Source organism: Sinocyclocheilus anshuiensis, unplaced genomic scaffold (genome assembly GCF_001515605.1).
Source record: "Sinocyclocheilus anshuiensis isolate Anshui unplaced genomic scaffold, SAMN03320099.WGS_v1.1 scaffold222, whole genome shotgun sequence".
Taxonomy (NCBI): Eukaryota; Metazoa; Chordata; class Actinopteri; order Cypriniformes; family Cyprinidae; genus Sinocyclocheilus; species Sinocyclocheilus anshuiensis.
In genome coordinates this window covers 1068705-1094565 of record NW_015542408.1, presented here as the reverse complement: position 1 = coordinate 1094565, position 25861 = coordinate 1068705, and the positions used below count along the sequence as shown (strand labels likewise).

At 36.2% G+C, this 25861-nt stretch overlaps 3 protein-coding genes and 1 long non-coding RNA gene across 4 annotated transcripts in view; 2 read left to right on the top strand and 2 right to left on the bottom strand.

Annotated features, from left to right (window-relative positions):
• LOC107693140 (zinc finger MYM-type protein 4-like) overlaps nt 1–15342 on the bottom strand; it is a 33285-nt gene extending 17943 nt beyond the window's left edge. Inside the window, exons 1-12 of the mRNA XM_016492408.1 lie at nt 15137–15342; nt 7275–7322; nt 6924–7136; nt 6371–6472; nt 6154–6209; nt 4999–5160; nt 4834–4909; nt 3123–3540; nt 2082–2244; nt 1244–1450; nt 855–1002; nt 110–225 (exon numbers count right to left, since the gene is read on the bottom strand). Coding sequence (XP_016347894.1) covers nt 110–225; nt 855–1002; nt 1244–1450; nt 2082–2244; nt 3123–3540; nt 4834–4909; nt 4999–5160; nt 6154–6209; nt 6371–6472; nt 6924–7136; nt 7275–7290 — 1677 coding nt within the window. The 5' untranslated portion in view covers nt 7291–7322; nt 15137–15342. The remainder of the gene's footprint in view (nt 1–109; nt 226–854; nt 1003–1243; nt 1451–2081; nt 2245–3122; nt 3541–4833; nt 4910–4998; nt 5161–6153; nt 6210–6370; nt 6473–6923; nt 7137–7274; nt 7323–15136) is intronic.
• Nucleotides 4108–16396, top strand: LOC107693141 (uncharacterized). Its single transcript, XR_001634712.1, has 3 exons — nt 4108–4175; nt 11124–11126; nt 16385–16396. It is a non-coding gene; the product is annotated as an uncharacterized LOC107693141 (long non-coding RNA).
• Nucleotides 16397–17600: 1204 nt separating this feature from the next.
• Nucleotides 17601–21323, top strand: rtraf (RNA transcription, translation and transport factor). The gene is made up of 8 exons (XM_016492333.1): nt 17601–17787; nt 18038–18162; nt 18277–18376; nt 19242–19322; nt 20195–20283; nt 20373–20441; nt 20683–20731; nt 20891–21323. The coding sequence occupies exons 1-8, from the start codon at nt 17727–17729 to the stop codon at nt 21043–21045; spliced, it is 729 nt and encodes a 242-aa protein (XP_016347819.1). The 5' UTR covers nt 17601–17726; the 3' UTR covers nt 21046–21323.
• Nucleotides 21324–21507: 184 nt separating this feature from the next.
• LOC107693139 (nidogen-2-like) overlaps nt 21508–25861 on the bottom strand; it is a 41009-nt gene continuing 36655 nt past the window's right edge. Inside the window, exons 19-22 of the mRNA XM_016492406.1 lie at nt 24266–24423; nt 23925–24048; nt 22702–22811; nt 21508–22002 (exon numbers count right to left, since the gene is read on the bottom strand). Of these exons, the coding sequence (XP_016347892.1) occupies nt 22703–22811; nt 23925–24048; nt 24266–24423 (391 nt within the window). The 3' untranslated portion in view covers nt 21508–22002; nt 22702. The remainder of the gene's footprint in view (nt 22003–22701; nt 22812–23924; nt 24049–24265; nt 24424–25861) is intronic.

Sequence of the window (25861 nt, the reverse complement as noted above, 5' to 3'; positions counted from 1 at the left end):
ATACGTATATATATATATATATAATTGTGGATAGAAATAATGTCCATCACATCACATTTATAAAAACATTTGTAAAAAAAATACTGGAAATAAAGACAGAATGCAATACCTGGAATTTGCCCACACAATCTAATGAGCAGAAGTTCCTGATGGACCCATCAGAAATGGCAAGGTGATACTGAGGAACAGCTACCTTCTTGCAAGTTGTGCATGGGAAAGAGGTGCCTAAAGAGCAGAGCAAGACAGATTAGTACAAGAAAACACTTTTTTGGTGAATCTCATAAAACCTCAAAATCTCAAGTGTGTCACACATTGAACAGTGAACACAATGCAATTTCAAATAATTTTATTTTAAAAATAGTTCATTTAACTTTGAAATAAGTTTTGAATAATTTATAGTTTTATTAAAACAAAGTATTTTTAAGATGTTGAAGACAACTTATTCAGAATTTTTTTTTTTTTTTTTAAATAAGTTATAAAATAAATTCGATTTCAAACTTGTTTCAAAATTGAAGTCTGGCTTAATTCAAAGTCGCAACAGGCTTTGTTTTAGTAAAATAATTTTTTTCATTTACTAAAACAAAGCCTGATAATAATAATAATAATAATAAAATGTTTAAAAATAATTTTAAATGATTAAAAAAATCACTAATGCAAATTACAAAAAAGTAGAAGTAAAACATGGAGTAAGACTTTTTTCATATTACAGTAAAATTATGCTTAATTGTCATCAAAGCAAAAAAAATCTATTATTTATTTTTAAATGTGTTTTTTCCTCTTGATTTTGGGGTGAAATGTGACCTGGACACACAGAGGAGGATATTTGTCATGGTCTGTTACCACACAAAATTTACCTGTCAGACTGGGAGATGCTTGACTCAGGGCCACACATCTTTGAGAGCAGAAGAATTCTGTGACACCCTGTATGTTTGTCCCTTCCATCATTTGTTCAATATTTTTTATATCTTGGCAGTAGGGACAGTGAAGTCTCTTGCCACTTTTCTGCAACACAGTGAGAAAGACAACAGCTTTAAATCCACAAAATTATTTTGTTTTTAAAACATGTTTGGGCTTTTCACTTTTATTGACTGCAAAGTTATAGCAGAGAGGAAATGGGATCGGGAGACAAGTCAAATTCAAATCTACATATCCCACAGGATGTAAAAATGGATGAATCAGACCATGAATAACAAACACAGTTTGAGCAGAGAACAGCAAGTTCATTCGTGTAACGGTGGGGTACCTGTTTATAATTGGCGATGCATTCGGTGCAGCAGAACTTTTTAATACTATCTTCTATCTGAACCAGGTGATAGTTTCCTGAGGCTGTACAGTTGCCACAGTTCTCACAGTAGCTCATGTAGAGGTTTCTGGAAGATCTGAAGCGTGCAAAGCATTCATCGCTGCACAGCTTGTGCACGGCACCCAGATGAGTCACTTCATGCTGAATCTGTAAAGCAAAGAAAAACAGTGCATGTCTTAAACACAGCATTTAACCGAATGGAATCCAAGTTACATTGATGTTCTATGACCTTGCAGTGGGCTGAAGAGATGTTTACACAACAACTGTGTGACAGTTTTCAGCATTGCGCATCATAAGTGTTGCGTTTTTAAGATAGCATGTCACTTTAAAGTCTGAGGACAATTATATATGGCTTATTTTAGCTTCTATGGTTTATTTACACTTCCCTGGTGATATTATTTTTCAAAATGAACATACTCAGTACATTTATGATTGCTAATGTGGTAAATTTAAACTTTATTATCAAATTAGCTCATAATGCAAGATTTTATCTTGAAGATGTTTTCAAGATAATTGCCCCCTCGAGCAGGATTACACCATGTTGAGGGCCGTAATTCACCCATGTCTGTTCTAGTTGTTTGTGAACATGACATCTTGTACTATTTATTTGGAAAACCAAATGCACTTCATCACACTGTTCTTACAAATAACCTACTTCACAATCTGCATTTATCAAAAACAATTAAACTCATAAGGGAGTAAAAAATTATGCAAAAAGCAAAGCAACAAAATGTTTATTTCGTCTAAATTTACATCACGTGTATCATTTAAGCCTTACCTCTTTGACCAATTTACACACGCCGCATTGTGTATATAGATCTGGAGGTGCATCTTCATATCTGTCTTTATAAATATTTAGACAAGCTAGGCTGCAGAACTCCTTTAGTGTGTTCATAGAGCCCACTGGGATGGTTATCAAGTCCTTCAGATTGACAATGACCCTTTGAAACAATAAAGATATTAAAAAATGATCACATACGATTTGTATAACTGTATTAAATTATGCAAATATCTGAACCATTATCAAGGTTACATAATTGATTTACACATTTTTAAAGGTAGCTTTTCAAACTATTTATTCACCATTTTGTCATTCCAAATTTACATTTTTCTTCCTTGGAACATAATAGCAATTGTTTAGATTTTCTCAGCTGTTGTATTCCATATAACCTCCAAAATGACTATGGATCACTATGGGTAATATTTACTAACAGCTTACCTCATTGCAAACTCTCTTATGGCATTAAAAACCACTGTCAGGATTTACTAAAAACACGCAGTGAAAAAGGCTTGGATGCAGAAATTGTTGCGGCTGACCTTATTGCATATGCATTTGTAAGAGTTTCCCTTTCAGATGCAAAATTAATTTGGAGGAGAGCATTTACATAAATCATGCAATGTGATTTACTAAAGTTTGCAGTAGTCAGTTTACTGGTATTTATGCCATTGTTTAATGTCCTGCTTTTGGTAGTTCACGTTGGTCATGAAAATGAGCTGGCTGTGTTTATTAATTTGCACATTGTCAGAAGGTCACCTGCAGAACTTTCCACTCACATTGGCGCTTTTATGGAATTTGGAGATGCATTTCATTTGTCCTGTTTAGTAAATCTGGCCCTATATGTTTTCATTATATGGAAAAGAGCAACTTAGATTTTTTGATGAACTTAGATCTTTTGTGTTCGGAACAACATGAGGGTGAGTAAATAAATAACAATTTAGGGGTAAACTATTCCTTTAACACATTTTTTCAGTTATCTATACAATTAAGATGGATTTATTATAAAGTAAACAACAAAGTATATAAACAATCAGAACTCACTTAAGGCAGAGGTTGCAGGTCTTCTTAGGGGCAATGATGGGGGTAAACTGAACTGAGGGTAAACTGAAACTAGTTAGACACACGGTGGAGCAAAACAGCTGGTTGGAGCCTTTTCGCTGGAATGCTGTTTGACCCTTCTGGAGGATTTTAGAACAGCCCGAGCAGCAGATCCTCACTGTGGGTGGAGGAGCATGGACCTGGGGTGGCTGGGCAGAAAGTTGTAGGTGTGTTTGTGGCATCATCGGCGGCTGCATTCGGGGGTGAGTCTGGATTTGAGAATGCATCTGGGTTCTGGGCTGCAGCCGGAGCTGAAGCTGAGTTTGGGTTTGGGCTGGCAGAAGTATAGTGGTTCCTCTGAGTGAGGCAGTGTTCTGGGACATCACTGAGAATGACGATGCATGGGAGGGTGCCATAGATGCTGTGTGAAATAACAACAGTTAAGTTTGATTCATTGCTGTGAATCAGTTCAAAGGGCCAGTTTCAAAAAACTGATTCAAAACAAATTTTTATGAACTGAAATGTTTTAGAAAGAATACGCGCACTATTTTTGGAAAAATTTGAGTGTTTTTTAAATATTTTTTTAAATATGAGATTGTTGTTTCTTGTTTGTCTCTTAATTCCTAAAGCTGCATTTAATTGATCAAAAATGTAGTAAAAACAGTAATATTGTGAAATATTGTTACAATTTTAACTGTATGCTATATTTAATGAATTATATGTAATTTTCAATAACCAGTCTTCAGTTTCACATGATCCCTCAAGTAACATTTCTTATCACGGCTGAAAACTGCTTTTCAGCGAAAACGTGGTTTTTGTGGAGAACCATGATACTTTTCAGGATTCTTTGATGAATAGAAAGTTTAAATGAACAGCATTTATTTGTAATAGAAATCAAATTTTGTAACATCACGAATACCTTCACTGTCACTTTTGATCAATTTAAAGGGGTGGTTCACTGGGTTTTGAGAGAGAGAGAGAGAGAGAGAAAGAGAGAGAGAGATGCAGAGCATGTGAAGAGCAGGGGCAACGCGAGGAACGGTATTAAGAACCGCTGTTTTAAACATTGTTTTTGAAACTTGTGAATCCATTAGAATCGTTAGAAGACAGAATCGTGATTCATATATGAATAGATTTTTACATGCACCCCTAGTTTTCTCTTCCTCTTCTCTAAGCAGCGCAGCATGGCCTCGCCCCCTTTGCTGCCTTTTCCCGAGGGCGGGGTTTATCTGGGTCTGTGATGTCACGAACCCGGGAAGTAACTCGTTGTAGTCCCTACCAGCCGTTTTTGTAGGCATTAAACTGCCTGAATTTTAAAAGACGATATCTCTGTTTGCATTGAACTTTCAGCTTTGTAACTTTGCAGATATTGTTTATGCTCAAACAGCAACATTAGACACTAACTAACGTTAAAAAAGTGAAATCGCAATGAACCACCCCTTTAATACATCCTTGCTGAATAAAAGTTTTTTTTTTTTTTTTTTACAGTATAGGTATATATTATTGATTATTACATGACTTTATTTTTTTTTTATGTTTTACTTGTTTCTTGAAAGTTGTTTCATTAAACATTTGCTTTATTTATCGACCGTCATCAAAAAGCTGAAAATTACTGATATATCACCCAGACCTTGTGTCACAGTTATTACGGAGGGTAACAGTAAAGCTGATGATAAACAGTGATGTGATGAAAGCGAAATCTTTATGCACTCACCAGAAACTGCATCACTGCTGTTTCCACTAACAGAGAAAACCGAGCTAATCCTCAGTTCATCTGATGCAGAGGAGGCCTGAAATTATTCAAAAGTCATTTATTACATATGTAATAATAAATGTTTTCACAACAGATTGAACAACACAGAACAAGACCAAATCTTACCTCATTCTCATTATTTTCAGAACCGTCAAGCTCCTGTTTAATACGGCTCATGTCGGATGGCATTAATGCTTTATCATATTCTTCATCAATAGGCTCATCCTTAATTTGTATTACAGGTGAGTAACTTGTTTGTCTGTCTGTGTTTTCAGAAGCAGGCTCCGTCTGCAAAAAACACTATTATTAAACATCACAGTCCTATTTAACACTGGAACAACAACACTATCAAGCAGCCAAAATTGTGAAATAGGACTAAAACAATCCTTCTCCTTCAACCTCATACACTCAGCGGCCACTTCATTGAGTCCACCTGTACATATGCTTGTTAATGCAAATGTCCTTCAGCACCCTGCTGTGCATAATTTAAAGGAATAGTTCACCCAAAATTGAAAATTTGCTTGAAATTTACTCCGCTCTCTGGCCATCCAAGATTATAGTTTAGCATTACATCATTCACTCACCAATGGATCCTCTGTAGTGAATGGGTGCCGTCAGAATGAGAGTCCAAGCAGCAGATAAAAACATCACAATAATAAACACGACTCCAGTCCATCAATTAATGTGTTTTAAAGCTAAATCCTGACTGATCAGTCACGAAGGCTTTTTAACTTTAAAAACCAACATATTTGTTTAGAACTGTTTAAATGTGTAAATGGTGCTTGATCTGTGAATATTTCTCTCCTGATTCAGGTGAGATGACTTTTTCACTGGAAAAAGTGATATTATGGACTCATATTTTTGCCGGAAACAATGGGTTGAAATGAAAAAAGTCTTACTGATATATAAGTTTCTTACACACATGCAGCTTTTCACTTCACAAGACATTAAGATTACTTGTGGATTATTGTGATGTTTTAATCAGCTGTTTGGACTCTCATTTTGACGGCACCCATTCACTGCAGAGGATCCACTGGTGAGCAAGTGATGTAATGCTAAATTTCTCCAAATCTGTTCCTAAGAAAAAACAAACTCATCTACATCTTGGATGGCATGATGGTGAATACATTTTCAGCAGATTTTCATTTTTTGGGGGTTAACTATTCCTTTAAAATGTTATGGGAGCAAAAGTGGGTCAATATTTTAGAACTAATAAAGTGGCCACTGAGTGCACATTTCTATTAACACCTTGTCACTGTTTTTTTTTTCACCTATACTTACAATAGCATCACTTCGCGATGACACAATCCTAAGTTCAGACTGTACGTCTTGGATATCTGACACAGGAGGACAAAAGTAGCATTTTGAAATTCTCTTAACATGGCATCCAGCTCATCATAAAACCAGTGAACTTATACCAGAGTAAATTATTCAGGGGAAATAAATCAGCAGAACTACGGAAATAAATTGTATTTAGAATAATTTCATGTTGTTTTACCTATAATAGTGTCTGATGAAGGGGTCACGGGGGTGTCTTCAGAAATCTTCATTCTCTCCTCATCCATCTCTAAAGATCCATTGATAGAGGAGCTGTTCTCTTCTGTAGTCAAAAAGGATCCCAATTTTAAAAGAGTCCAGAAAATGTCAACTAGATTCTGATTTACAGCTACCTCACATTAAAGAACAATTTCCTTTAAAACCAAATAATGCTTTACTGCATAATTATAACAATGGGTCTCATTCACTAACAATGGCATTCTTTGTATTTATATGCACAGCTGAACTTGTCACAAAAAAATCTGTCTAATTCACAACACATGTATATGCATGTAAATTTGGTTTGTTAAAAAATTGTTCTTAACCCCATTTTAAGGTTAATAAATATTTATCCAGACCCAATATGTATGGTTTCAGTTGTTCCTAAATTTTTTTTGCAAATACATTTTCATGCACAAATTTGTCTACACACACTTAGTCAATCAGACCCAATATCACTGCAGAAACCTTTTAGCCTATGACAGTTTGCTTAGTAAATTCATTTTCAAACTCACCTGCATCTGCACCACTAGCTGGCAACCCATCTTGACTTTCATTTTTATCATCGCAAATCTTTTCCATCTGTTCCAAAGCCTTCTGAGCAAAACTACTGTCTATTTCCCAATCATCTTCATCTGTTCCAAAGACTGGAAGTCCATCGAGCTCATCATCCACTGGCTGACCACCGCTGCTCTCACCCTGATCAGCAGATGTTTTGACTTCAAGCTCTAAAGGATATAGAAAAAACAAAGATGGTTTAATACACCACCATGTGAGATGATACTAATAAAAACTGACTAATAGAAACACCAATGGAGTTCCAAGTGGAGTAAACTGAAGTAAAATTTTGGTATTTGGTTTCTTACCTGATGACTGGTCCATCTGGCCAGATCTGCTAACAGAGTGCTGACTTTCTAGAATTCAAAACACATGGGAGGAGTGACATTTTTGGTATCAACATACTGGAAAAAGCAAATGAAATTTAAGGAACAAATGGGCAGTTGACACATAACACAAACTTCTTTCATTGTGACTGCAGCATGAAATTGACATTCTCATGCAGAAAAATGCAGACTTTAATTTTCTTACAAGCCATATTTATTTACAAAACATTTCATACAGAATAGTAATTCAAGGTATGCTACATTCACAAAAAGAGGAGAAACTCATTCAGTTGTCAAGACAACTGAAATAAAATAATATAAACATCCCAAGATTAAATGTTAAAAACATTTAAATGCAAACTGAAACTGGCTGTTTTATACATATAATTGTGAAATGTACCAGTTACATTTACATTAAACTTCGATTTATGTCAAATAATTAGCAAAACAAAATTAGAGCTGGCAACAAACATGGAATGAGTGAAAATTGTGTTTGCAAGCGTGGGTGAGCAATAGAGAGGATCCTCTGGCCACCTATTCAGAACACGCAGGCCTTAAAAGTCAAAGAGATTGGCAAAATGTTAGCACATTATTTCACATACATGTAAATGATCCTCAGATAAATACATGCTTTTCTTTCTCCAACTTCTTTCTTTTTGTACAATGGCCTCTGGCTAAGAAATTACAGCTACACTTTTTCATCTTCACCTTTGTTTTTTTGGTGTTCAAGAAACATTTCTCATTATTATCATTATGTTGAAATCAGTTGTGCTGCTTTCTATTTTTGTGGAAACCATGACTGATTTTTTTTTTTTTTCCATGAACAAAGTAAAAAAAAAAGTTCTTTGCTTTGCCCACTGCTCCGGGTGTGTGTTCACGGTGTGTGTGTATTTGTTCACTACTCACTACTGTGTGTGTGTGTGTGTGTGTGTGTACTTGGATGGGTGAAATGCAGAGCACAGATTCTGAGTATGGGACACCATACTTGGCCACACGTCATGTCCTTTCCTTTATTACATAAGATGACCTATGATATTTTAATAAGTTAATTTCAAGTGTCAAGGCCCTATGAACTAACTCTATATGCATCATCACCATCTTTTTCATCTCTTTCTCAGAATTTCCTCCCTCTGTTGAGCTATGTTAATTCTCTCTCTGTGTCTCTTTATTCTTACTCTACTTGCTCATGTTTTAGACTAACTGACTGAAAAACAGCTTTTTTAACAGAAATTTACAATGATATACATTTAGTAGATTCCACAGACTATTTAAAGGTGAAGTATGTCATTTCTGTGCCACTATTATCTTTTGGGAAATCAAATAAATAAAATGTCTAACTTGACCTTTTAATCTATTTTGACAGTTTTTAATGACAGTTTTACATCTTTATTTTAATAAGTGGTGAAACTTACCCTTCTCTTAAATCTTGTTCTTGAAAGTTGCATGCTTCTCTTTGTTAAGGATCCCAATTTAAAAATAGATTGTGTCACTTTGCAGGACTTCATTATGAACAATATTGCAACATTAGCAACAATATTGCATGGACCTCTTTACATTATGCATTTATGAATGCATGAATAATAAAAAATTCCACAATTGAATGATTTTTATGTTTTATTAATTTAATTAAGTATTTCACAATTTACTTAAATATTTATTTTTAAGTCATTTGGTCATCGGTAAAAAGTACGCATTTAATTGTCAAAGTTGATAGATTGTTTTACAATAAAAAGTCGCATGTTACATGTGAACTGCCCAACTTTTTAAAACAAACACATTAAATGGATCACAAGCTTTGATACTGAAAAAGAATGTCAACAAAATAGCAGCTTGTGCCGTTTAAAGAGATCAGAAATAAGGTGGTGTCTCATGGAACAGAGAGTAGACCATTTTACTGGATTAAGTGTGAGATGAATCGTCAATATTTAGACAAAGACTGTACATTTTAACTTGTAGGACTACACTAGCATACAGACAGCTTATGACTTTTAATTTTTCTTAAGTAATTTTTAGCATTTTATTGACAAGGACAGTGACAGAAGACACAGGAAATAATATATATGCAAGCCGCAGAAATACCACAATAACACATGCCGGAGCACTCGCACTACCAGGCCACTGCTCAAACTTCTCCATCCATTCAGTGATTGAGTCCTATTCATATTTAGTTTTATATTGAAGCCTAGCTGATTCATTCCCATGCCATATAAAAACCAGTGAGATCCAGATGAACCTGACAGCAAACCTGCACTCTCAGCCTCATGTTCACGCTTAGATCTCTGTGACATTACGTGGGTTCACTGCTGGAACCGAAAATATGCTGTAGTCAATATTTAGCACAGCAAAGCAGCTTGAAAATGTCAAGAACACACTACTGAGAATAGATTTTGAATAAAATGAATGTAAAACTATTGAAAGTAATTATTATTTTACTAGTTAAGAAGAATGAAGCTGCAAGGGTTTATATGGAATATATAAAAATGGAAATTTGCAGTTTTTTGCATGGTAAATTACACCGACGTAGCTGTGTATCTGTAAAACATAAAACACATAATAAAACACAGCATAAAAAAAACAGGAAAAGTAATGCTAATTTGTATAGCAAATAAGGACTTTTTGACAGTGGTTAACATCAACAGCAAATCGTTTTTGCAAGCCATTTATATTCCGTAATGTGATGTAGGACATTTACTGAGGGAAAAACTGTAGGTCAATTGAAAATGTTATTTATGACTAGTTTTACATTAACTAGCATTAAACTGCTGACAGCATTTCAGAAGGTTGTTTTACCTCCAACAGTAGCTCTAACAGCTGTTTGTCTATTGGTTAACATTAAAAGTACCACAAGGATTTGAACTCTGGTTAGCCAAAGCACAAATGCACTTGTATAGACATTAATTTTACCCAAATGGAAAGAGTTTTTTAACAATAACTAATAAATCTTTAAGAACAAACAGACCTATTGTGAGCAACGTGAGATACGTTAATCAATGGTATATGCTTTTGTGAACCCATCAGCCAGCATTATTTCAATGTATTTAAAAAAAAAATCGTGTTTAACAGTGCAAATCCTGGTAAGAAAAACGACATTACCCATGATTCTGCAAATAAATCTCCACCAGTCAGAGAATCAAAACAAGCAATTCGCATCAAAATAACTCTTTAGCGCCTGCAACGAATCACTGTGAATGATGTGACAGAGTCAATCTTACAACGCTCTCAAACTACTTGCATAATATGCTAAAAGTTTATCTACACTGAACAAAATTATAAACGCAACACTTTTGTTGAGATGTGTTGCACTGCGTGAGGCAAATGGTGGTCACACCAGATACTGACTGGTTTTCGGACCCCCCTGGACCCCCCAATACATTAAAACTGCACAGTTTAGAGTGGCCTTTTATTGTGGCCAGCCTAAGGCACACCTGTGCAATAATCATGCTGTCTAATCAGCATCTTGATATGCCACACCTGTGAGGTGGATGGATTATCTCAGCAAAGGAGAAGTGCTCACTAACACAGATTTAGACAGATTTGAGAGAAATAGGCCTTTTGTGTACATAGAAAAAGTCTTAGATCTTTGAGTTCAGCTCATGACAAATCGGGGCAAAAACAAAAGTGTTGTGTTTATAATTTTGTTCAGTGTATCTATATAAATTATACATATTTCTACACTGCTTTTAATCTGATAATTTGCAATCCTTCATGGGATTGCAGTTCTTTCCCTCACTAAAACCGTTAAGTACAGAGTCTTATATCTTTGGCTTTTTGTCTGATTTTCAAATACTTTTTTGCTTCAAACCAAAGTTTGTAATGTTGTGATTCACCTAGTTAGTTTGGTTCATGGCTTATTACTCTTTAACGAAGACTTTTAAAAATGCCTACAAGAAAAAACACTTCCGAAACCAAGGACTCTCAAAAAGTGGGCCGGACAAATTCTTTTATTTTTCAATAATCTATTACACTTGGAAGTATGTCACAATATGAAAGAAAAGATCTGTCGCTACTAGGCTACCATTTCATCGTGACTTTTTTAATAAATATTTTATCAAGTACGATGGAAACATCATTATATGATGGACACATTATATGTCAATAATATTGACAGTTTAGTAGTTAAATACAGTCAGTCAGGCAAGGTATATAAATGATACAGCATTTGCTTTTGCTTTTTAATATCGCTACAAATTTTCCACATACTTTATCAAACCAGTGTAAAAAGAGGAGCCTGATAACAGATAATTTGACATACAGTCATGTGAAAAAGCTAGGACACCCTATTGAATTGGTTCCATGGTTTTCTGTATCAGTACATAATAAAAAACGATCTGGTCCTTGGCAGGTCATAAAATTTGGAAAATAAAACCTCAGATGAACAACAGTTCGGACACCCTATGATTCAATTGCTTGTAGATCCACTTATAGCAGTAATAACTTGAAGTAATAATTTTCTGTATGACTTTATCGGTCTCTCACATCGTTCTGGAGGAATTTTAGCCCACTCTTCTTTACAACATTGCTCCAGTATATATGCGAGTTTATGCACAGCTCTCGACACAGCATTTCAGTCAGGATGAGGTCTGGACTTTGACTGGACTATTGAAACACCTTGATTCTGTTCTTTTCAGCCGTTCTTTTGTTGATTTGCTGGTGTGCTTGGGATCATTGTCCTGTTGCATGATCCAATACTGGCCCAACTTTAGCTGTCGGACGGATGTCCTCACATTTGACTCTAGAATACTTTGGTATACAGAGGAGTTCGTGGTCGACTCAATGACTGAGGTGCCCTGGTCCTGTGGCTACAAAACAAGCCCCAAATCATCAGCCCTCCACCAGCATGTGTGACTTTTGGTATGAGGTTTTTGTGCTGATATGCTTGTTAGGTTTTCACCAAACGTGCTGCTGTGCATTATGGCCAAACATCTCCACTTTGGTCTCATCTGTTCAAAGGACACTGTTCTAGAAGTCTTATGGTTTATTCAGATGCAACTTTGCAAACCAAAACCGTGTTGCCATGCTTTTTTAGATAGAAGAGGCTTTTCTCTAGCAAGCCTTCCATACTTGTCCCATATTTTTCTAACTGTACTGTCATGAACTTGATCATTTAACATGTTAACTGAGGCCTGTCGAGTCTGCAGTGAAGTTCTTGGGTTGTCTGCCATTCTTCTGAGCGTTACATGGTCTGATCTTGGGGTGAATTTGCTGGGATGTCCACTCCTGGGAGGATTGGTGTCTGTTTTGAATGTCTTTCACTTGTGAAAAAACTTCCTCAATGTAGAAAGATGGACTTGAAATTGTTTGCAAATGGCTGTATTACTCTTCCCAGATTGATGGCAGCAACAATTGCTTCTCTAAGATCATTGCTGATGTCTTTCCTTCTTGGCATTGTGTTAACACACACCTGAAGGCTCCAGACCAGCAAACTGCCAAAACATCTGCTTTTATAGAGGTGCTCACACTTGCTGATGATCAGTTAATCAAAGGTATTGACTGCTACTTACCCTCTTAATTCTTACGTTAACAGTAAGGGTGTCCTAACTTTGTCACACATGGCCTTTCCATTTTGGATTTACTTTTGTTAAATAAATAATGACACAGTGCGATATGTCATGTGTTGTTGTTCAACTGGTTCAACTGAGGTTTTATTTTCCAAATTTCCAAAATCTCTGCGGTCCGGTAGAGCGCTCCAGGAGCGGTGCGTCTGCAGCAGTCATGCTACGATCGTTTCCACACGGAGTCTATTTCTGCTGTGCTGCATGCGCTGAATTAAAGTGACAGCGCATTATTCGTGGTAAAAATTAACATGGATTGACACGGAAATTTAGTATTACACCATAAATACATATAATTAAAGTCTACTGTTTCACAGTCAACACATGGCTTTTTGGTTAGATTAAAACAAGGAAAAGTGCACTTTTAGATAATGCAATAATAGATGGCACTCGTGGTGGTAGTTAAACAAAGTTATATTTATTGAGTTTAAACGTGAATATGTCTATGAAAGATTGTATTACTGATCTGTGATAAAAGAGAATCACAATGCTGAAAAAGCATTTTCAGAAACCACGTTTGGATTTGAAATCAAAATAATGGATAAATGTTGTGTTTGTGGTAAACAGCTAGCGGATCAGGAGCGGACTGCAAATGCGTCCTGTGCGAAAGCAAAATGAGTCCATGCTGCTTCTGCACCGCTTACACATAGGCTACTGTATACGCACTGCAGACGGAGTACGTATGAACTTGGCTCAACAAATCTAGTTCAACATCTGAGGCAACGCCACAAAGAGCTCTATGACCAATGCATGGCAAAAAAAATCCCTGTACACGGGATTTTTTTTTCTGCCATATGTCTATTCTAGAGACATTTTGTTACACCTTTACTTAGTGATTATTTTGCCTTATGTCTGTTCTAGAGACATGTTATAGCTTCTTAATAAAGCTCTAATTGGTTTTCTTTTGGAAATATGTTTCAAATTCACACTGAATGCGTTTATGACTGTAAAGCATGTCTGTGCATGTCAAAATCGTGATTAAAATCGAAATCGTTGGATTGTACTATTTTTGCATTCAAATGCAAATGTTTCTTTTAAATTCGACTAATAGTCAATCTTTACTCACAATCTCCTCATCACAGGCAGGCACAGCACTCATGTTCGTGTGTGCTGTCGCGTCTATTTTGACTCAAGTCCCTTTCGTTTACACAGAGAGGGCGGGGTTTATGACCTGTACTGCAGCCAGCCTCAAGGGGGCGATCAAAGAGCCCGCAGCTCAGTGTTGCCAAGTCCGCTGTTTTTCCGCGGAATTGGGCCGATCAAATGTCTAATTTGAGGCTGTATTACGTCGATTCTGGCACCAAACATCAAAACAAGATGATATTTTAAGCTCCTTATGTAGCCAAATCTGTGCTGGTTTGAATGGGCTGCCTCCAGCTAGCGCTGTGACGTCGTCGGCTTACCCTAGTTACCTGTGGTTGGCCTGGCCGTGCGTCACTCAGAAAACAACAGGCCAATCAGAAGAGATGCTCATGAATATTAATTAGACAGGCCAAAATCGACCTGTTCTCAGCAGAGCTCCTGAGAGAGGAGCTGTAAAAATATATTGAGATGCTTTTTGGTACTTATACCACAAATATATATTCTTAAGGACATCAAAACCTAAAATAAAACTCCAGAAAGGTGTAAAATATGTGACCTTTAATACTGTTGCCGCTGGTTGAAGCGACCCCAATGACATGATATTTAGCCCCTGGAATGCGAATTTTAACAGAAAAACCCCACCAAAAACGTGTATTTTACACCCCCCCCCGGAACGCGATTGGGCTAGTTTTGAGTAGCAATTGGGTGGGTTTTGCTGTGAAAACCTGGCAACCCTGCTGCAGCTTCACTTTTCAGGCCGCGTGAGGCACACCTGGCTAGAACACATACACAGCTCAAAATAAACTAAAATGAACCTAATCGGTATATATGCCCATTTATTTCAATATTAGTGTCACCAACATTGCCATGAAAACCAACCCACACGTGCACGCGTTGTGCTATTTACTGACTCCCCTGCGTGAATCTGCATTGAGAGATGCCTGCTGCAGACTCCCTGCATGTATTGCATTATTCCGCCAAGTTAATAATGCAACCCAGTATCTTTATAAAAAAAAAAGCGATCTCGTGCGCTCATGGGCGCGTAATAATAGTTTTATCATAAGATTTGAGGACGAAACTACTGATCATCAGCATCGTACTCACAGACCCGCGTTATGCATTCGCGAGCGTGCTAGCAGGCTACATATGAGAGGGAACAGAGAGGAAATTATGCTTTACATTGAAAGAGAGTTGTAAATATATACTTACGAAGAGATAAATATCAGCTGTCAAACGGGGGGTTTTATGCGCTCTCTTGATGTTTTAAACGTCTTTCGATCTTCACTGTTGTATCGTACGTACAAAGCCTTTCGCCAAAAGCAACAAGGCGAATCGAGCTCCTGCTGCTTCCCGACAAGCTCGAGATGTTCTGCTGCACCCAGGTGTCCAGGAGGGAGAATGCAGGGCCATAAGCACATCAACTGTTCAAAATACAAAACACAATGGGGAATTATTCAAGTGCAATTATTATTTAAATAGCAAATATTTATAACAATTCAATTTATAATATTATAAATAATAAATTATATAATTATAAATTATAATAAATGTATTTTTGTATACAGTGTTTTATTATAAAGCTGCCACGCATTAAGCAATATAAAGCAACAATTTACATCAGGAGAATAAACAGTTATTTAACGTTCGTGACCACTGGGAAAAAGGAAAGGCAATGTGGAAGATAAACTGGGGAAAAGGTGTATACAAATATAAGAAATAAACAGTTTAAATGTGTATTTAAATACCGAGTGTTTTCCTGTTTTTCAAACCAAGATCTCAACATAATATAAAAATATTAATATAATTTTCCAGTGCATAAAAGTATATCCATAATACCAGGCTGAACGGTGTGAAACTGTTCATTTAGACCAGGGGTGCCCAAACTCGGTCCTGGAGGGCCGGTGTCCTGCAGAGTTTAGCTCCAACCCTAATCAAACACACCTGAACCAGCTAATCAAGCTCTTACTAGGCATACTAGAAACTTCCAGGCAGGTGTGTTGAGGCAAGTTGGAGCTAAACTCTACAGGACATCGGCCCTCCAGGACTGAGTTTGGACACCCCTGATAGACAATCTATGTATGCAGGTACACATTCTCATTCAATACAAGAACAAAAATTTCTCATTCAATATAAGAGCAAATATAATGCCGTTTTCCATCCATTTATGGAAAAAAAAATGTATATGCGAGGAAACAGCAGAATAGAACCACGCTTGTTAAGTCTATGAATCTCAGTTCAAGTCTATTTTACTGATATCAAAATTTCATTTTTAGGAGAAATGTGTTCTCATATTAAATAATAATAATAATAATAATAATAATAAGAGAAAGAGGAAGAATAAAAAAAGAAGAAGATGATAAGCGATTCAATATTAAATCTTTATCAAATATCAAAGCCCTAAAATGGTGATCTAAATCAGTCACAAATACGGACCTTTATTTTGAAAACCGAACATAGATCAGAATCAAAATCAGAATCAGAATCAGAATGAGCTTTATTGCCAGGTATGTTTACACATACGAGGAATTTGTTTTCGTGACAGAAGCTTCCACAGTGTAACAGAATGACAGTGACAGAACAAAAAAACAGATAATAAAAAATAAAAAAAAAATAGATAAGGAACTTATCTTACTTTAGTTGTGATCTGTTGAAGATCTGTGTGAAGATGGGGGCCAGCTGGTCAGCACAGGATTTCAGACAGACTGGTGTAACACAATCAAAGTATAAAAAGATTATTATACTTTACCAGAATCTGGGGTGACATGTATAGGAATATTTATTCCAGAATTCGAAATAAGCATATTCAAAAGATTATCAAATAATTTAGCAATATATACAGTAGAATTAGTTGCAATAATGGTTGCATTACAGTGGATAGAAGATGTTAGACCAGATAGAGTAATTATATGTTCAGACTCTATGTCAGCGCTAAATAGTTTGGTTTCATATAAATCCATTAGAGAAGACATTTTAAATGATATATGTATGACATTAAAATCTCTAAATAGTATGAGAATAGATGTCAAATTTTGTTGGGTTCCGGCTCACACAGGAATCAATGGAAATGAAATAGCAGATAAGTTAGCAAAAAAGGCAACCAAAAAAAAAGGATATCGAGATTGAAGTCCCATTAGGAAGAGGAGAAATTAAATCAATGATAAAATAAAATATTAAAAAAGAGTGGCAGAAGAAGTGGGACATAGCTGATACAGGAAGGTTTTATTATAAAATTAATTCATCAGTTAAAGAAGTATACCATTTTGGAAGATGTAGGAAAGATGAGGTGATTTTTAATAAATTACAATTTGGGCACACAGGACTACATGTATCACTACACAAAATAGGTAAACATATTACAGGTAAATGTGCTTTTTGTGGAGTAATAGAAACCGTTGAACATGATATATAGTAGAAACAGGATTAAATAAACGAATTTGATAGTTAAATAAATAAAGCAAAGGAATAGGGTTAACACACAAGCTGGGTTTTTTGGCATGGGAGCTGAACACGCAGCAGCCAGAAATACAGCTTGGGTGAGCCCGAAATAAAATTAACAATTAAAAAAAATAAAAATAAATAAAATATGAACAGAGGCGGGACTATCATCCATGTATGATTAGAAACAGTTGGTGGCGGTATGTGCCTATGGTGCGGAATACGCCAAAAAAAATCCGAAGAAGAAGAAGATTATTATACTTCCGGTATCCCCCTGCCATTTGAAGGCTGTAGCAGGCTGTGGCTTTCCAAGCAAAATCATTCATCTGTTAGCTTCTTTAAATAGGTTTTGCAGTTGAAAGGGATGTTTCGTAGAAAGCTTACAGCTTTAGAATATCACAACCCAACTGGATTTGACTGTAAAGGTAGGAATGTGTCTGACGTGTTGCCACCTCATGCTCCCAATATTGATAACGTGCATTCACGATAATAATAAGTAAGCATCTTACTAACTTAGGTTTGGATTGACTGTCTGAAATAGTCACCCTGTATCATCGGTCATTTAGTCTGTTATAATGCTTTAGTGCTGTACTGCTATCAAGTGATGATGGAAATTAGGGCTTAATCCACGTCAAATATATGATTCATATCGTATGTGCTCTTTACTTTACCCAGATGAAACTGAATTCAGAAATTTCATAGTTTGGCTGGAAGATCAAAAAATCAGACACTACAAAATTGAAGACCGAGGAAATCTCAGGAATATTCCCAGCTCAGACTGGCCTAAATATTTTGAAAAGGTGAGACAGATTTATCTTCAGATGTCTCATGTCTATTTGTATGCCTAAAGAAATGAATACCCTCAAGTTTATCATGTCTTTTGTCATAATATATAAATACATGTATGTTTGCAGTACCTTCAAGATGTGAACTGTCCATTCAGCGCTCATGAAAGACAAGAGACTGTTGACTGGCTGCTGGGTCTTGCTGTTCGTTTTGAGTATGGAGACAATGGTATGATTATTATTTATTTCAGAGTCTAACCAGTGGTTATACTCTACTATAGTTCTTTTAATAGCTGATACAACATTTAGAGAGCCAGCCGGCACTTATGCACTATACATTAGCTCAAAAGTGGCAGTAATGACGTTTATAATGTTACAGAAGATTTCTGTATCCAATAAAGACTGATCTTTTGAACTCTCTATTCATCAAAACTCCTGAAAAATTCTAAACCGCTGTTTTTATCGTTGATGATAATAAGAAATGTTTCTCGTTCACCAAATCAGAATGGCATTCAATGAAAATTACACTTTTTCATCACAGGAATAAAATACATTGTAAAATATATTCAACTAGAAAAACATTCATTAATTCACTAACTGACTAACTAACTGTTTTTAGAGTCTTGGGTGAACATAAGAACTTATTTCAAAAATTCTTATTAACCCTAAACTTTTGAACGGTAGTATAACAATAAGAAAATTAGATGAACACTTACACACTATTTGCTCTTAAAAAAAATTCACTTCTGTTGCTTGGCCAAGTGAACACAAAATGGCCAGTTATTGGGCACCTTATTAACCTGGTTGATGCATTGATCAATCACTAATTATAACATGCCTGTTCTGTCCTTTCTTTGAAAGCGATCTAGCAATTATGTTCAATCCCATATCACTAGATGGCAGTGTTTGCAAAGTTTGCAGCATCATGTAACTCTTGCAGCTGTCCCACACGTTTGATTGCACAATCTTGATTCCATTTATCCTCAGAAATGCGTAGTGCAGGATGTTCCTAGATTTCCTACCAAATAATTTTGACAACTTGAGACCCCTTCTTTGCATTGCACTGACCGCTTATGCTATTTTTCCTCCCACAGTGGAGAAATATCGAAACTGCAAACCTGTAACAGAGGCCAGTGATGTTCAAAAGTCTGCAGACCCATTAATTAATCTGGACAGTGAGTATTCCCTCCTCCGACCATCTTTCCAGTCTCCAGTCCTGTTGTTATGAGATGGAGGAGGCTGATTAAAGAAACCAGCTTGAGCACTAAAGTGGCTTTCCAAGCATGTCTGAACGGACTGATTACACACCCACCTCTCTCAACAACCCACAATGAGTAGGCTGAACCGAGCCAGTGACCCACAGCTGGAAGAACGCTCCAGATGTCAACTGAAAGGGAGGACAGGGTTCACTAAACAGAAAATATTGGGCTCGGCTGTTGTTGTTGTTTTTTCTTTAATACAGTCTTGGTCTAAGTAGTTGGTTTCTATGGAATCACATTTACGGCACGAATTAAAAAAATTCAATAAGTAATAGCGACTATTAATTTCACAATTCAGACTTTCAGTACTTGCAATTCTAAAAATAAAAAAAGTCAAAATTGCGAGATATTCCCAGTTTACATCTAATAATTCTGAGTTTATATCTCACAATTCTTTTTTTTTTTTCAGATTCTGAGTTTGCATCTTACAATTCATTTTTTTCCACCACGGAATAAAAATTAAATACGATATTTGCAACTTTATCTCACAATTCTGACTTTTTTCTTGCAGCTGTGAGTTTATATCTCTGCCCACGAATTGCAGTTTTCTCAGAATTGTAAGGAAAAAACCCAAAATTTGATATATAAACTTAAAATTTCAAATGAAAAGGGTCTTTAATTCTTTTTTACGCCTTTTTAAAATTCCATTGTGGAAACAGGCTTTCATAGGTTTTCTTTTTGTCATCAGCAATTAAACCAGTTAATTGGTTGGTTCAGCAACAGTTTTGCATTGGAAAAAATGTTTAAAATTATGTGTTGGACTGAAATGAAGTGAGTTCTCTCTTTAGGTAACAATCCAGATTTTAAGGCTGGTGTCTTGGGGCTTGCTAATCTACTCAAAATCCAGCGACATGATGACTATTTGGTAATGCTTAAAGTAAGTATGGTTCAATGCGCCAATAGAATGAGAAATAAATCTAAATCCAGTGCATTTAAACTAAAGATTTTTTTTTTTTGTCATCACAGGCCATTAGAATCCTGATACAGGAACGTCTGACCCCTGATGCTATTGCAAAGGCCAGTCAAGCAAAAGAGGTAAGGTATTTAACAAATAAAAAACAGTAATATTGTGAAATATTATTACAAATTCAAATAAATGTTTTGTAATTTAATTTATTTTAAAATGTAATTATTTCTGTGATGGCAAAGTTGAGTTTTCAGCAGTCATCACCCCAGTCTTCAGTGTCGCATGATCTTTCAGAAACCTTTCAGATATGCTGATTTGGTGATCAGTTATTAACTCAATTATATATAAAACGTATTTGTTCTTTCATAGGGTTTACCAGTCGCTCTTGACAAGCATATTTTAGGATTTGACACCGGAGGTAGGTTTGCATTTGCAAACTGTTTTGGAGTTTTCCACATTTGCCTATTGTTTCTTTAGGACACAATAAGTGCATCATCATGTTCCCATTCTGCATTCAAGTTCATGTTGTTTACTTTCTAAGGATTGTAAGCACAAAGAATTTGTTTGCCTATTCCAGACGCAACTCTAAACGAAGCAGCCAGGGTTCTTCGCTTGCTTCACATCGAGGAGCTCAGAGAGTTACAAACCAAGATCAACGAGGCCATCGTAGCAGTTCAGGCCATCATCGCCGACCCCAAGACAGATCACCGCCTCGGAAAGGTGGGCAGATAAAAACATCATGCCTGGACCTCGCTGCAGAGACCACAAGACGTGCTCTGTGAAGTATGCTTGTTTTCATTAGCCACACCACAGGTATTTTGTTTATATTTGAGACATTTTTGTGGGAATGCCAAACTGGACTGTTTTTTTTCTTTATCATTGATTTTGCTTTGCCCTGTAATAAAAAAAAATGCGAAGATTTATTACAAAATGTAATTTCATTGTAGCCTTATGTGGAGGCACTTATGAAAAGTTGCATGGGTTACCATAAAAAGTTGGATTATATGTTTTTGTTGCTTAATAAACCTTAATGCAACGCAGAAAAGTTTTATGGCTGGGTTTGTTTTACTCTCGAGCAAGAAATTCAACCTGTTCTGCTTTATACATCCAACTGTGCGTACTGTAAATTTAGGAAAACAATCACCGCAGAGCCAAAAATATTTGAAAATCTGAAACATAATGCGAGCAGACATATTAAAGTTGTCAATCACATTTTATTGGTATAAATATCACATCTTACAAAAGATAAAAAAGGATTAAAAATTACGGTTGGTAAAAGACCACTTTTGGTGTTCCAAGCAATTTCGCTTAAAAATGTTGCCCTTTTTTCCCCCAAAATACTGTTTTAGAGTATTTAAAAACATACAAATTACACAACTAAACTCTGAGGGTATTTTTTTTTTTTAATTTGTTAGTTTTTTTTTAACAAAAAGTCACATACAAAGGTACAGTAGAAAGAAAAAATGAGGTATAAAACAAATTTACAAAACTATTTTGAGAAAATATTCACGCTTTCATGTTTGTAAATTTGCACATTGGCATTGACGGGTGACGTTGGTCGAGACTTGCGGGTTCTGCGATTGGCTCTCTTCTGAGTCCACGTCTCCGTCGCGATTCCCACAGCACAAGCTCTCCAAACACTCGCCCAAAATAGCACCATTTAACGCTGGCTCTGTCATTAGCGTCTCCCTATAACACAATTTGTTGGAAATCCTTAGAAAGCCACGTTTGGGCAATCACGACAACATTTAATTTTCTACCGAGGAAATTGCCTTCTTTTATATGCTAGTCCAGACTTACAAACACTTACTCTGATCTTGTTTGACTGTTTTCTGGTCCGTAAAGAACTGACATGCTTTGAAGTACTGGTGTGACCAGCGTTTCATCGCCTCCGATGAAAACTTAAAACTACAGTGATTTGGCAGTAGGTGCCTTGTACTTTTCTCTTTAGTGCCTGTAGCTGACAGCTCATGTCTGAAATATGTCATTCTGTTATTTGCTTGAAAAGAGGTCACCCACGTTTTGCTACATGGTAAACGTGATGTGCTTTCAGGTGTATCGTACAAATACAGACACTCTGTTTCAGACCTGTTTCATGCAATTTTTGAAGTCATAAAGTTTACTAAACTACACTAGCAGGAGTCCATTGGGAGCAAATATTGAGTACTTAAATATACCATTCAAAAGTTTTGGGTTGGTAAGATTTTTAAAATGTTTTTGGAAGAAATTTAATCTGGGAGATGTTGCCACAGTTCTTCTGGATTGAGTCTGTCTCAGTTTGTTCTGTTTCTTCATGTCATTCCAGACAGACTGGATGATGATGAGCTCAGATCTCTGCGTGGAGCACTGGCTGTTAAGATTAAAAAGAGTTATACTTTGCCAAAGTACCTTATAAACAGTGTGGAGGAGCAACTGTAATGCCATACAAATGAGTCCTCTGATCAGGCAAGTGCTCATCTGTTGACTGGTTATCTCGATTGAGAGCGATGACCCCATCCCTGAAACACCACAGAAGAAAATATAAAATAAGTATTCTTTTATAGCAATTCAACTGATAAAGGCACAGTCATATTCAGTGTTGGGGAAAGTTACTTTTAAAAGTAATGCATTACAATGTTGCGTTACTCCCTAAAAAAGTAACTAAAGTGTAAAAACAGTAAAGTTAAGTACTCCCTAAAAAAACAGTAAAGTGTAATGAATAAACCTCAGGCTCAAGGAAAAGTAAATTCACGTCTGTACAGTAGAACGCAGGAGAAGAAACACTCTTCAGCAATTAAAAATCAATGAAGCACAATTGTTAGTTTATCTAAAGTCATTTTTGCTTATTAGTATGGTTGAATTGGATCATCAAAGGTCAGCAGCAAAGGCATCAGTTAATAAAATGGGATTAGATACATTCGTGTTATTTAACATTTAATTATTGCAGGTTTGCGTCATATTCTGAGTTTGCATTTCACTGTTTTAATTCATTTTGATGAATACTAAATCTGTTTTTTGTGAGTGGGATGAATTAATGCACATTCACATTTAGTCTAGAACTACAGTAGCATCATGTGTTCACACAGCGCACACAACTCCTCTGCACTTCCCGATTTCTCCCAATATGGGGACAGGAGACTTGTCAGTCAATAAATGGGAAAACAAAGTAACTGGCATTTACTTTTTTGAAAAAGTAACTCAGATATTTTCTTGTAAATTAAAAAAGTAATGCGTTACTTTACTAGTTACTTGAAAAAAGTAATCGGATTACGTAACTCACGTTACTTGTAATGCGTTACTAATCCCAACACTGGTCATATTTAAGCTTAATTGGACCTTACAACAAATATAAAAAATCTCCTAGGGCTCTGTTTTTAAAACATTTTAAATAACACATGATAAACTATTAATGTATAAATATACATTTTCTACTCCACTTTTCTGCAAATCATGTCACTGATTTTGTATTCTTTGTACTGTGTATAAATGGATGTGAATGGAGCACAAGGTCGAGTGTGACACAAAAATTGAAGTGTAATCCAGGAACTTTCATTAACACAACAGTATCTGGTAGGTAGTTATGATTCTGGTGGTCATATGGTTTTGTACATGCATGTGCTCTGCTGCTTTACCTCCTCCAGTCTGTGTAATAGTAGTGATTGGTGAAGGCGACCATGCTGAAGGGGTAGTTCAGGTTACTGTGGACCACACGTCTCCCTGTCCCATTAGGTGATATACACTCCAGGCGCTTGGTTCCTGTCCAACAAAAAAACAAAAAAAAAGAGGTTATTAATGAGCTTTTTTGAGTGCCGGTCTGTTAATTTGGTATTGTCTGATTCAGATACACAGCGTCAGAATAAGCTGTAAAGTGCACCAAACATACTATGTCTAAGCCAAAAACTAGCCTACATTGTAAACGGGGCCCCCAAAAAAACTGGCAGTTCATAGTCTGGGTTTTGAGTGAAGCACAGACCTGCATCGGCCCAGCAGACCTGGCCTGTGGTGGAGTCGTAGGTCAAAGCATTGGGCAGTCCAATCCCATCCTGTACCAGGACTCTTCGGTTTTGTCCGTCCACAGAGGACCTCTCGATTTTAGGAGCTTCTCGGTTCCAATCAGTCCAGTAGAGTGTTCTGTGAAAAATTAGATTTAAAAAAAATTATTATTATTTAGAATGTGTTATTTTAAAATAGAAATAAATCTTATAAAATGTATATAAAATATAATATTTTATAATTAATTTAAATTGAATGTTATGCTCATGAAGACTGCATTTGATAAAAAATACAGTGAAAAACGTAATATTGTCAAATATTACAATAAATAACATTTTAATACATTTTAAAATGTAATTTATTCCTATAATGACAAAGCTACATTTTCAGCAGCCATTAATCCAGTCTTCATTGTCACATGATATTTCTCATTTCAATAAATCAGCCTTGATGAGCATAAAATGCTTCTTTCAAGAACATTAAGTTCAAAATCTTAATTATTCCAAACTTTTGACAATCCAAGCATTGTGTGTATTTGATGCATTAGACTTGAGATAAAAGGCTTTTGGCATGGGTGGAATGCCAAAAGATGGCACAGAGTTTAATTTCATGCAAGTGTTGAAATTCATGTTTTCCTACATCTAGAAACATATAAAACCGCTCTGCTCTATTTAGCATTGATTTAAACAAGATGTTTTAAAGCAAGGCCTATGAGAGAAACTTGGTCCCTGAGGAAATGGTAAATATAACTAGCCAACACTATGGCTAAGCTGAATCACTCGCTAAAAAAAAAAAAAAAGATTTATAACCATAAATTGTTTCTTTTGTCTCTCTCTGAGGATTTAGAAGCATGAAATCACAATTTCAGGCTATTTGAGGTAAAATATATTTACAAGACCAACTCAGTTGTGCAGGAAATCAGCTGACAGTGCGGTTTTGCACAACTGCTTATATAATTAAATATTTGTTTCGTAAAATTCTTGACTAATGGATGAGACTTCAACCCAGATGGCCTCATGCATGCACACATTTATGCGTGACGGCAAAAACAAACTAGCACGTAGCGCAAATCTCAGCAGCAGCACACACATTAGCAGCTATTCTCATGGTCCATGAGGTTCGTGTTATATCTCCCGTCCTCCACACGAGTTCAGTTGCTCCAGATGTTGCAGATGGCTGTGTTTGTGGAGTTTCTGGCCCACACGTTGACTGCCCTCCCCTGAGACCCGAGAGCAGGCCAGACACTGAAGCAACACCAACATCTGGGCCAATTTGTAGCCTTGCCCTTTTATTTTCTCTGCCTCCCATACACATCCTAACCTCCTCGCTCTCTCGCTTCTCTGTGTGTCTTGCACTGTTCTCTCGCTTCCCCTCAATCACACTCTTCACAATGATAACAGATTTTAGGTTTTGAAGCGTTCATGTAAAGGAAGCATGGGACATGTGATGGAGGGCAAATGAGGGTTCACTAAAGCTGCCAATTGCAGGATTAATTAAGCAGAGATGCCCCTTTTAATGGTTTTAATGGTGAGTGATCCAGTATGCTCAAAATAAAAAAATACAGAAAATGTGTAAA

Coding starts and splice junctions, on each gene's coding strand:
- rtraf (XM_016492333.1), top strand. CDS start 17,727: ATGTTTCGTAGAAAGCTTACAGCTTTAGAATATCACAACCCAACTGGA. Junction 18,377..19,241: donor TTTTGAGTATGGAGACAATG/GTATGATTATTA, acceptor TTCCTCCCACAG/TGGAGAAATATCGAAACTGC. Junction 20,732..20,890: donor TTTAGGATTTGACACCGGAG/GTAGGTTTGCAT, acceptor TGCCTATTCCAG/ACGCAACTCTAAACGAAGCA.